General features: G+C 42.7%; 1 protein-coding gene across 2 annotated transcripts in view; it reads right to left on the bottom strand.

The window, feature by feature from the left end:
- PTN (pleiotrophin) overlaps positions 1-12,752 on the bottom strand; it is a 100,502-nt gene that overhangs the window by 14,820 nt on the left and 72,930 nt on the right. For both annotated transcript variants that reach the window (XM_015073042.3, XM_027075554.2), the window contains exons 2-4: positions 10,081-10,196; positions 8,982-9,155; positions 6,301-6,462 (exon numbers count right to left, since the gene is read on the bottom strand). In XM_015073042.3, the coding sequence (XP_014928528.1) occupies positions 6,301-6,462; positions 8,982-9,155; positions 10,081-10,195 (451 nt within the window). In that variant the 5' untranslated portion in view covers position 10,196. The remainder of the gene's footprint in view (positions 1-6,300; positions 6,463-8,981; positions 9,156-10,080; positions 10,197-12,752) is intronic.

The following is a 12,752-nucleotide window of genomic DNA, read 5'->3' as shown; positions in this document are numbered from 1 at the left end:
TTTACAGTGGGATAACTCTACCAATAGAGGATACTCTTAGCAACTTCTCCAAGAAATGTCATCAATACGAGTAAGGGTTAGGTTCAGTTTGGTCGCGTACTTCAACACATTCCAACGTTCCCGCACACTCCCTGGCCAACTGCTCACTCAATACCAACTCAAGAACCCCTTCAGCTGCTCTTCTCACACTTATAGGCAGAGTTTTGAAAGTTAAAGACATATTTCCCAGAGTCCCTTGCAGGAGGATTTTATATGTGGCCCAGTTTCCATCAAGCAGGCACGTTTTGAGTCTTAGAGGTAGCGGTCAGCAACCAGAAAAAAAGAGGCCAAATTTGGGGAGATTGGATACTTGGGCAAGAAAGGAGCAGACGTAACTAGTTTTGAGGGCACAGGTATGGTGTTTCCAGTGTTCAGTTCTTAGCACGTGTGCTGAACTGTGGGTAATTTTAGCAGCAGGGCTTCTGCTACATCAGTCACATTTGGCATGATTAGACATTTCTCTTAGTTCTGTTGCCTTCTGCTGTAATATTATTGGATCCAACTCAAATCTTCTGGCCCTTCTGGAAATTCTAGTGAGCTATATAATACCCTTGAATAACCCCCTTTCTGCTTAACTAGCTACAGTAGAGATCTCGCTGCAGCTAAAAACCCTCACAGATACAGGGTTTCTTGAATTAGTAATTGTAATTAATACTCTCAACCTCTCTTCCTAAGAAATTAAAATCTCAAGTGCCCAACACAATTGCTCGCCAATTTATCCCTGGCCAATTCTGACAGCAATTCAGAAGATTCCAGTTATAATCTTTCACTCAGTGACCTCCCCAGAGCAGTCCTGTCCCCATCCCCATCCCCAAGAAAGCTATACTCTAGTCATGCACCTTTCAATTCTTACATCTACATAAGAATATCGATATTCTCTCTCCTTCTGGGTATAAAATACAGAAGTGGAGGACTAAAACCTCTCCTCGGATTAAGTGGGGTTCCAACACAAGAGAATCTTTTGATAAGAGTTTCTAACTTCATATCTAGTATCACTGAAATTGTCCCAAGGCCAGAGTGTGGAGTTTGTATGATACCGACATAGCAAAAGGAAGAACCACTTCTATCCAATAGACTGGAGTGTGGTGAATTCTAAGGCAATTTTTAACCAAACCAAGTGGGATATTTAGTAATTTCCTAGAGTTCAAGGTACCACTTCTCGATGTTAAGGGCCCTCTCTCCCCAGCAAGTCTTCTAAATTTTTGGCCTTGTTAGGAATCAAGTCACAACAATACCCTCCAGTTTCCTCAGTTTAATGCCTGGTAATCACAGCCTTACCAATACCTTTATGTTCCATTCTGAAATTTAAAGAACATGTTTTCCACACTGAAAGTCACACAGTTTGCATATCAAGCCACTACCATTTTCCAAAACAGAAGAGGACAGAAATCAAACCAACAAGTTTTATGAAACAAACAGATTTTTTTAAAAAAGCAGACAGGGGCTCCTGGGTGGCTTAGTCAGTTAAGCATCTGACTTTGGCTCAGGTCATGATCTCATGGTTCGTGGGTTCCAGCCCTGGCATCGGGCTCTGTGCCGACAGTTCAGAGCCTGGAGCCCCTCCTCTGCTCGTACTCTGTCTCTGTCCCTCAAAAAATAAATAAATGTTTAAAAAACAATGGGGAAAAAAAAGCAGACAAAAGACCAGAACCCGATGATGTATTTGATGAGAAAGACAGTGGTGGGAAAAAAGTACTTTCTGGCTATGAGTTCAGGGACCGGGCTACAAAGGAGGAAAATGGAGTCAGAAAAGAAGGAAACATGGAGCTGATTCTATTCCTAAACAGAGTGGATTCAGAAGAATCACTGATGTTTTCTGTCCTCACTTATTCCATCAGGGTTACATCAGATGACAGACAAGGTAATGATCCTAGACAGTGGGATTTATCTAACATGACCAAAGTTTCATGAATGTATAATACCCAGGGGAAGCATGGTGCAGTTGAAAAGGCACTGGGTCTTTGGGGTCAGTCTGACTTTAAATTTGAATCACCACTTAGAAGCTGTGAAACGTGAGGCAAGTGGCTTAACCTCTCTGGGCGTGTGCGTTCTCAGATCTAAAGTAGGATAAATACAATGCACTGCACAGAACTGCTTTGAAGCTGAAATGAGAAGTGCCTATAACAGTGCCTGACTCAAAACGAGTGGGTTCGCTATCTCCCTCTTTCCTGTTCATGTCCTGAGCTAAAATAGCAGGAAGCCCTGATGGGTTATTCTTTCCTCAAGAAAGGAAGGACATAATTTATAATTGTATAACTTAATGAAAATATTACGTAAATAACTTCTTTACTGCAGCTTCCACATTTGTAAGTGTAATGTGTGAAACCTTTTTTTTTGCTTCTAACATTTATCTGTTATACTCATATTTAATCAGCACCTACTATGTCCTACTCCTTGTTCTAGGCAAAAGGGATACAGTAGAGAACAAAACCGGTCAGGTCCCTGTCCTCCTGAAAGTTATACTCTGGTAGATGTGTACCAGAACAGTTATAGAAATAATGTTCTAGAGAGCCCAGTCATTTCCCTGACATCAGCCGTGACAACATTTTTCTAGATACGTCTCCGGAGGCAAGGGACACAAAAGCAAAAATACACTACTGGGACGACATCAAAATGAAAAGCTTTTGCACAGTAAAGGAAACAGTCAACAAGACCAAAAGACAACCCACTGAATGGCAGAAGATATTTGTCAATGACATATCCAATAAAAGGTTAGTATCCAAAAAGGAACTTACACACCTCAACACCCAACAAACAAATAATCCAATTAAAAATGGACAGAACCCATGAACAGACATGTCTCCAAAGAAGACATACAAATGGCCAACAGACACATGAAAAATGCTCAACACCACTCATCTCCGGGGAATTGCAAATCAAAACCACAATGAGTCCTCATCACCTCACACCTGTCAGAATGGCTAAAATCAAAAACACAAGAAATAACAAGTGTTGGCGAGGACGTGAAGAAGGAACCCTTTTGCACTCTTGGTGGGAATGCAAACTGGTGCAGCCACTGTGGAAAACAATATGGAGATTCCTCAAAAACTTACAAATACAATTACCCTTTGATCCAGTAATTACACTACTAGGTATTTACCCAGAGTACAAAAACACTGGTTTAAAGGGATATACGCACCCCTACGTGTATATAGTAGCATTATCTACAATAGCCAAGATATGGAAGCAAACCAATGTCCGTCGATTGATGAGTAGATAAAAAAAAAAAGAGGTGGTGAATATATACAGCGGATTATTTTTCAGCCATAAAAAAAGAATGGAATCTTGCTATTTGCAAGATGGAGCCAGAGAGCATTATGCTAAGCAAAAGAAGTCAGAGAAAAGACAAATGCCATATGATTTCACTTATATGTGGACTTTAAGAAAGAAAACAAGCAAAGAAACAAAAGAGACAAACCAAAAACCACTCTGAAATGTAGGCAACAAACTGGTGGTTACCAGAGAGGAAGGTGGGGGTGGGGGGGTGTGGGGAAGGTGACACAGGCGATAGGGATTAAGGAGTGCGATTACATTAGCATTGGGTAATGTATCAAAGTGTTGAATCACTATACGGTACACCCGAAACTAACAGGACATGGTATATTAACTGAACTGGAATTAAAATTATAGGAAGAAGAAATCATGCTCTAGAACGTGTATTCTTCCATTTGCGAGTCACCTTTGCACATCAGTGTTGGGCTTTACATAGTACTGTGAAATATATAACTCACTCAGGCTAATCCCATTTTTAACTAATCATATACCTTAATTTTTGATATGTCAACAAATTAAATGTTTACCAACTTGAAATATTTTTACCGCCAGTTTTCAAAGTGAAAGCCTGAGCCAAACTTTTAACCTTCATTGCGTATCACTGGATGAGAAAACGTAAAAATGTAAAAGGTCAACTATCCACCAGCCAAAAGAAGTCCTCACCTAGTGAATTACCAAATATCCTGAAGGGTCTTTCTGAATCATGTCCCCACTTTGTCCAATTTATTCCAAACTTTTCAACATTTTCCATATCTACCCAGCACACCCCCCCCCCACCACCTACCACCTAATCCTTCTCTCATTTTTTCTTCCCCTATTTATTAAACTGAAGTTTCTCTCACCCAGAGGAAAAAACAAGAACAGATTGTGTACATGCCTATGTGTGGTCTCTATGAACTTCATATTAGCGCAGTATTTCTAGATTGTGGCTGATACTGAAATCTTTTTAGGAACATCTTAATTTTCAAAGGTAGCGATGCTGATCTGGCTGGTCTGGGTTATGCCTGGGCACTGGGATTTTTATAAGTTCTCAGAGAAAATTCTAATGCTCAGGCCAGATGGAGAACCACTGTGGTATAGCATGGAGGCTTCTTTAATTCCTTTTCCTTCCCACTCTCTATTTACGCTGAGTATTTGGGTTCTCTGGCTTTTTTTTTTTAATGCTTACTTATTTTTGAGAGAGAGAGAGGGAGAGAGGGAGAGAGGACGAACAGGGGAGGGCAGAAAGAGAGAGAGGGAGACACAGAATCTGAAGCAGGCTCCAGGCTCTGAGCTGTCAGCACAGAGCCCGGTGTGGGGCTCCAACTCATGAACTGTGAGATCATGACCTGAGCGGAAGTTGGACACTTAAGCGCCTGAGCCACCTAGGCGCCCCTCTCTGACTGGCTTACAAATAAATTAATTTGAAAACTGTATCTCTGAGTTCTCCTGGTTTTGGAAATGTCTCACTGGATAGATATGGCCACCAATTTTCATCAGATCTGTGTAGTTGTCTCCAGACAAGTAACACTTACAAAGCTGGCACCCACACTCGGACACTGACTCCAGCCCCACATCATGCCTTTCACCATGACCAGCAGATTCCCATGACCTGGAAAGGGGGCATCCTGAATCCTAGATTCCAGCCACCCTGCAGTTGTGGGTAACCATGTCCATGGACAACTCCATCAGAGACCAAAGGCCTATAATATGAGTCCTTTCTGCCTATTCGCAGCTAGCTAGTCAATCCTGACTTCTGGAGGCATTTTTTCTTCTATTCTCATTTATGAGGGTTTCGTGTTCATTTTTCTGAGTGTCTCCTTGCATTTAATCTGACCAGTGTGTATCTGCAGGTCCATTTAGAGCTCAAATACGGGCAGAGGCCAAGGAGACAGTTGAGAGTTCCCTGAGACATGCTGTGTTTATTTGTGAAGGCTGCCATGCCTCGTACCACCGAGTGGGTGGCTTCGACAAGAGAAATTTATTTTCTCAGAGTTCTACACGCCAGAGGTCGGAGATCGACTGTCAGCAGTGTTCATTTATTCCGAGACGTGTCTTGTTGGCTCGTAGATGGCCATCTCTTCCCTGTGTCTTTGTATGGTTTTCCCTCTGTATGTGTCTGTGTCCTAATCTCCTTTCTCTGTATGCCAGACTGGGCTGGGGCCCACTCATACATCTCCATTTAACTTTACCTCTTTAAAGGCCTGGTCTCCTAACACAGTCACATTCTGGGGTACTGAGGGTTAGAACGTGAACATTTGAATTGATGGGGGAGGGGCATAGCTCAGCCCATAGTGAAATGAGAGTTTAACACCTCCTTGTCCCCCCTCAGCTGGGATTCTATTTGTACGAAACCACGCCTGGGATATTTGTTTTGGTTTACTTTCCCCGGCATGGGAGCAGAGTGTAACTTTCTGGGAGCGAACAGGAAGACGGTTCTACATAATTTAAAAATTCCATGATAAATGTAAGGTGGTAAACATCCAACTAAAAAAAAAAATAAAGGCTCTGAACGAAGGATAAGAAATATAGGACCTATCAACTTATGCAGTGGAGAAAGGAAAAATGTAAAATAAAGTAGCTGACTTCATGAAAACTCTGTATGTTGCATAATCTAGGAGAGATCGGATTTTAAATTTTCTGCTTCATGATCTTCATAAATGTATTCATACTTGTCAGGAGGCAGCCCCAGTTTAGGGCTTGGAATATATAGTCACCATATGACAACTGTCTTAATTGGCCCATTCTGCTAAGTTGTTGATTTGTGCTGGGAGCCTGTTCCCATCCCAGCCCCCACTCCCCTTCTGTGCAAAGGACTCCAATTTGAACTCAGCTGCCTGCCGAAAAGCACTGGCGTGACACTCCATATACAGCGTGTTTTCAATCTCTCTGTGAAGGTAATTCGCCTAAGATCCCCCTTCCGAAAATTGGAGTTTCCACATCTGAGGATCCTGCCGGAGTCTATCAGTGTGTGCCTATGACAAGTAGGGCATGACAACGGGGACCTACCTTGAGGTTTGGGCTTAGTCAGCTTGCCACAGGGCTTGGAGATAGTGACTGTCTTCTGACAGTCCGCATTGTGGAGGGCTCGCTTCAGACTTCCGGTCCTGGTCTTCAAGGCGGTATTCAGGTCACATTCTCCCCAGGCCTGGAACTGGTATTTGCACTCCGCTAAAGGCAGGGTAGGACCAAACAGAAATCTTTGAGCTCCTCTAGGAGTGCCAGAGAAGTAGGCACACTTTTGTTTTTCACTTTCTGCAGTGAGAGGACTGTAGATTCACATGCAGTTGCAAGAAGTAATATAGAAAGATCCCTAGATCCTTCAGCCAATTTCCCTCAATTGTGATGATCTTACATAACCAGAGCCTGCTGGCGCAACCAGGAAATGAACAGGGATACATACATTCCACGAAAGTTATTCAGGCCCTGCCAATTTCACACGCACTCATTTGTGTATATGCATGTGTGCACACATTTAGTTCCCTGCGACTTGGCCACATGTGCAGATATGAGTGAATATCAATACCATTAACATACAAAAGAGCTCCAACACAGGAGTCCTTCTGGTGAATCCTTTCCTAGCCTTAGCCTAGGCATCTTCCTCCCTTCTAGATCTCCTTAACCCCTGGCAATCACTCATCCATTCTCCATCTCTATAATTTTGTCATGTTAAGAACGTTACGTAGGGGCGCCTGGGTGGCTCAGTCGGTTGAGCGTCCGACTTGATTTCAGCTCAGGTCATGTTCCCAGGGTTGTAGGATCGAGCCTCCTGTCAGACTCTGCACTGAGCATGGAGCCCACTTGAAATTTCCTCTCTCCCCCTCCTCCCCTCTGCCCTGCCTCTCACTCTAAACAAACAAACAAACAAACACGTTATGTAAATAGAATCATACAGTAGGTAACCTTTTGAGATTGGCTTTTTTCACGCAGCATAATTTCCTGGGTGTCCATCCAAGTTGTGTGTTTCAACAGTGAGTTTCTCTTTATTGCCGGGTAGTATCCCATGGTGGGATGGGAATGTATTACGGTTTCAGCACTCACCCGTTGAAGGAAATCTGGGTTGTTTCCAGGTTTTAGCTGTCATAAATAAAGCTGCTCTTTACTATCCGTGTACAGAGTTTTATAGCAATGGAAGTTTTCATTCCTCTAGGGCAAATGGCCAAAAGTGAAGCCTGCATTGTATGGTAAACAGATGTTTGGTCTTATAACAAGACTGCCATCCTCTTTTTTTTTTTTTTTAATGTGGCTATACCGTTTTACATTTCCATCGGCAAAGTATGAGTGATCTAGTTTCCCTACATCCTCTCTAGCCTTTGGTGTTATTTGTAATTTTAGTTATTCTGATGGATGCGTAGTATACAGTGACATCTCACTGGTTTTCACTTCCTTTTCCCTAACAGGGAAAAGAAGTTCAACGCTTTTTTCAGTTGTTTATTTGCCACCTGTATTTTGCCTATGGCAAAATGTTTGTCCCTATCTTTTACCCACCTTCTAATTGGATTCTTAGTTTTGAGAGTTCTTTATAAAGTCTAGGTATACATTCTTGAAGACATACTTTTAAAAACTTTCCGTAGGGTCTTTAGGGGACCCATGTATATGTAAGACCAAATGTATCTGAATTTCACAGTGCCCTTATAGAAGTTACCACCATTCATAAAAAGTACCCCAAAGGTTATAGAGAAAGAAAAAAAATACAGTGAGTATACCCATTGTCCTTCTTCACTGACTTACAGGTCAGAATACATTTTCGCAAAGAGTAAGAACATTTGGGGCATTGTGAACTACCATGGCCAAGAGAGACAGAAAGTCTGGAATGTGGAAGAAACAGGTCATCTGGATGTTCAATAGTGGGTTTAAAAGTTGGAAGTGTTGGGGTGCCTGGGTGGCTCAGTCAGTTGAGCATCCAACTCTTGATTTTGGCTCAGGTCACAATCTCAGGGTCGTGGGATTGAGCCCTGCTTTAGCACCGTGCTGAGCTTGGGGCCTGCTTAAGTGTCTCTCTCTCTCTCTCTCTCTCTCTCTCTGTCCTCTCTCCTCTCCCTCCTGCCCCTCTCCCCTGCTCATGATCTCTAAAACAAACAAACAAAAAAGGTTGGAAGTATTGAAGGACTCCTTCCCAAATAGGCAGATGAGGCCAGCAGGAGCATGGCAATAGTCAATGAGAGAAAAGTCTGTGAAAAGTGGCTATAAACAGTCTTGCTGGAACTGAGAAGTCAGTCTATTAATCACAGTGGATGGTGGGGAAAGATGGAAATGGAGAGGAGGCCTGAAAGTCACAGAAAGCAGCCTGGAGAAGGAGGAGAATAAACAAGAGAAGGGGGAAGGAAGGAAAAAGGAATGAGAAATCCAAGAAGAAGAGGAAAGAAGAGAGATCGATGCACCCTTAGGAGGGGTCAAGGGTATATAGTTTACGTCCTGACTGGTACAGCAGTGGTTCTCGATCTGGGACTGTTTTGACCCCAAGGGTCATCTGGCAATACCTGAGACATTTTTAGTTGTCACAGGTGATGGAGGTGGGAAGTGCTACTCAAAATAGATAGATAGATAGATAGATAGATAGATAGATAGATAGATAGATAGATAGCAGTCAACCTCAAAAAAAAAAACCCAAAAAATATCTGAGGGAAAAAATGCAAGCATTATCGCAGAGCATACGATTTAATCAACGGGACAACAGGAGTGGGACTTACCTCCAAATTGCTTTTTCCAGTTGCAGGGGATCTTACATCTCTGGGTCTTCATGGTTTGCTTACACTCAGCTCCAGTCCGGGTGCCCTCTCGGGTGCCCAGCCCACAGTCCCCGCTGGTGGGCACGCACACACTCCACTGCCATTCTCCACAGTCAGACTTCTTCACTTTTTTTTCTGGAAGGAAGGAAGGAAGGAAGGAAGGAAGGAAGGAAGGAAGGGAGGGAGGGAGGGAGGGAGGGAGGGAGGGAGGGAGGACGGACAGTCAACACCTGGAAAACCCTGATTCCTCTAACCAAGCTCATTCCAGGGCGTGAGGTTGTGAGGTCTGTGCTTTCTACCTCCTTCTTCGCTGTCCAGTAAATACTGGCAACTTGATACATCTTAGCCAGATGATTGGCTCAACGAATGATCCAGAGAAGGGACAAGGAAAACTGAAGGAGACAGAACGTTAACTGAACTCTTACCATGTGCTAGGGACTGTACAAGTGATTTGATGACAGCTCCTTTTAGAAGCAAACACTTCTGTAAAGGATGGTCAAAAACAGCGAAACGAAAAAATCAGGAAATATTCTGTTAGAAGTAATGGCTGTCAGATTAGCCATTTGTAAGGCTACTCAATGACTTGTAAGGCAAGTCAATGTTCCTTTCTCTGTCGTAGAGCTGGAATAATGTAAGATGAGTGAGGTGGATCGCAGACCTAAACAGACTCCCAGCCCTACAGCCTGCTATTTCTGACACTGGAAGTGACATAGAAAAGGTGCTATACTGCTCTGAGCTTCAGTTTGCCCCTTTATTAAGATAACATACATCAAAAATTCCTTGCAGGACTCTCTTTGAGGGAGAGGGGCAACAGAAATAAAACACCTGCTTGCTGGTCAGTGTTCCGTACAGAGTGGCTACTAATATGATCATTATGTTAATCATCGTCATCTATATTTTAGGGCTGGTGGAGGGGAGATCGATGGGGGTGGAGGTGTCCCTTAGGTTCTTCTAAATACTTGGAAAGAAGGGAGGGAGGGAGGGAGGACAAAACCCAGGAAGTTGGATCAGATGGATGTTAATCCATAAACAGTCTTGCCTTCGTAACCCTACTGCTTACCTGGTTTCTCTTTCTTCCCCGCTTCAGCCGTGTCCACGGCTGCCAGAATGAAAATGAATGCCAGGAAGGCAGCTGCCAATTTTCGACGCTGCTGCAGGTACTGTTGGGACTGCATTCTGGGAATAAACAGAGACACAGAAGAAGGTGGTGTCCACCTAAGGCAGAGAGAAAGGCTCGTGGAACCCCTTACTGCAGGGCCCCATTTTCCATTTCTAGGATGTTAGATTTTAGGGAGATTTGCATCATTTGCTCTTGGGCAAAACTCTCTCTTTTCCCTCCGTCAGCCAACGAAGTGTTCTTCTGCAATTAGTCAGGTATCCACTGACAAAGATAACAACACTTCTCCACGTAAGAACTTCACACCCAATCGTTTGCTAAGCACGACTCGAGAATTACGGAAGCCAAAGAATTTTCATGGCATGCTTTTGACTAGACTCCCGCAGTTAATCTCGCTGATGGTGACATATGGTAATGCCAGTAACTATAGTCTTCTTCATAACTACGCGGGATTCCTAGAAACAACCACGGTGTTAGAGTCCACATGGGTAATTTGAATGGACACAATTAACGGATTATCTGTGCCAGTGTATGGTTTGCCTTTATCTTTAGATGGGCATGTGTCATAATGAGCAACATCTTATTTTTTAGTTTCCCATGATTATTTCATCATCGCTGGTCCATTATTCATTGGTCTACCAAAGAGTGCATCACAAGACAGAGGTAGAGCCAGCATGCTTTGGTTCATTTCAAACACACTTGCAAGCTCACGTAAAATCGAAAAGTCATCTAAATTCTAGGATTTAATGAAGAGATTACACTGGTTGTAATTTGAAATTCTCCACATTTGGTATGAATCAAAAATCTCAGAACAACATTAGAAAGGTTCCCCTGGAACTTGAAGTCACTTGTGACAGCCAATTGTCAACATGGTCACCCATGGTTATTAGCTCTGAGCATTTTGTTTTTCTAGAAGAGTGATTTTTACATTTGAGTGTGAACAATAAAACCTACACACACACACACACACACACACACACACACACACACACACACACAGGATTGAGATCGTTCTGTTCTGCAATTTCTCATTCAAAATCATCTGTGAGATGATATCCTTGTCAGTGAATCTGTCTCCCTTTCTGTGATATTGGAATGCTACCCTTTATTAGTATTTCTTTTTCAATCGATGACTTGGGACTCTATCATATGAATGAAGTGTATTTCATTTACCAATTAAAATGAACAGTTTGATCATTTGGTCCTTTCACTGACTCTTAACTCCTAATTAGCTACTCGCCATCCTCATCACTTACTAAAATCTAATCCTAGATGCTTTGTTCATCCTCCTAATGCTAAATTTGTATAACTATACCTCACTGCTGGTCACTCAGAAACGTTCCTATTGATTCTAAGACTTTTCCTGTGCCTTCCGTTGGGCACGAATGATTTGAAGAGCCAGTCTAGACTTACTGGCTGGCAAGGCTTCCTGGAGTTGACCGCCCTGTGCATCCATGCTGCTATACATTATCATATATTTGAATATCACGTAAAGTTGTTAGGTGCAAAGTGAATCAAAGTGGAGGTCTTCTGTTGTTTTCTCCGAAGGCTGTGCAAGAACCTGCTCACAGTGACTTCGCCACTTTGGACGCAGAGAGATTTCATTGGAGTTTTCTTAGAGGGTAAATTAACTTTTACCTTCAGAACTTTTGATGTATTTCCTTCCAAGTTAGAATTTGCCTTTATGTTCAATGATGATCTACAGATACCTGAAGCATTTAGATTGTGAATTAGAGTCATTCGAAAATTCAGAAATCCCACTGAGAAAGCACAGCTCGTGAGTGAGCTTTCTGGCCACACAATGGGCTGATCGTTGTACAGCCTTGTCATACATACAGCAGGAGGAGAGGACAGGAGCCTTAGGAACCCCCTGAAGAACCATGGCCAGCTGGCAGAAATAGAAAGGATGCTTCCTTCCATGACTAACACAGGCAGACAGTTATTAATAGAAAGGTGCTGATACTGGCTAATTGTAACCTTGGCATTCCTAGTTTTACACTGCTAAATTCTTACTTTTATATTTATTTTCAAAAAGCTTTCTCTTCAGCAGGTTAAATCACTTAATTTCAAGGGCAAAAGTCCCACAGAGACCAGAATTTCCTAACTGTAAGATTGTTTTGAGTCACCAGGGGTCTTAGTTGGCTCACCCCTGGTATGGGCTGAGAGGAAGGAAGGAGAGTTAGGAACCGGATGAGAGCTGGAGACTTAAAATGGAAATGTACCCTCTCTGCTTCTGATATTAATTCAGGACCATTCAGAATCTTAAGAAACGGGTAAATGGCGAATCTCAGCTTTCTTAGGTGCACGAAGGAAAAATGCACACAAGTCCATGTGTACAGGAAATGACCTGTGTATAGGAAATGTGATCAGCACTAGGTTTGGGTTGGAAAATATCTTTCTTCTTCTCACTTCCCCTCCTCCTCCTGTTTTGCTTACTATGCTGCCTGAGCCTATATCTTGATAGCTTAGATTTTTTTCTCGCCAGAGAAAATGAGTAAAGATTATTTAAGAGAGTAAGGGGGTTTAGAAAAGGATTAAAGTGATCCCCAAATTCAAGTGATCCCAAACAATACCCAATTAGCATGCTGCCGCCTGCTGCTGTAGTCAGTACTTGA

This window comes from Acinonyx jubatus, chromosome A2 (genome assembly GCF_027475565.1).
Source record: "Acinonyx jubatus isolate Ajub_Pintada_27869175 chromosome A2, VMU_Ajub_asm_v1.0, whole genome shotgun sequence".
Classification (NCBI taxonomy): domain Eukaryota; kingdom Metazoa; phylum Chordata; class Mammalia; order Carnivora; family Felidae; genus Acinonyx; species Acinonyx jubatus.
This window is presented reverse-complemented; position numbering and strand designations above follow the sequence as displayed.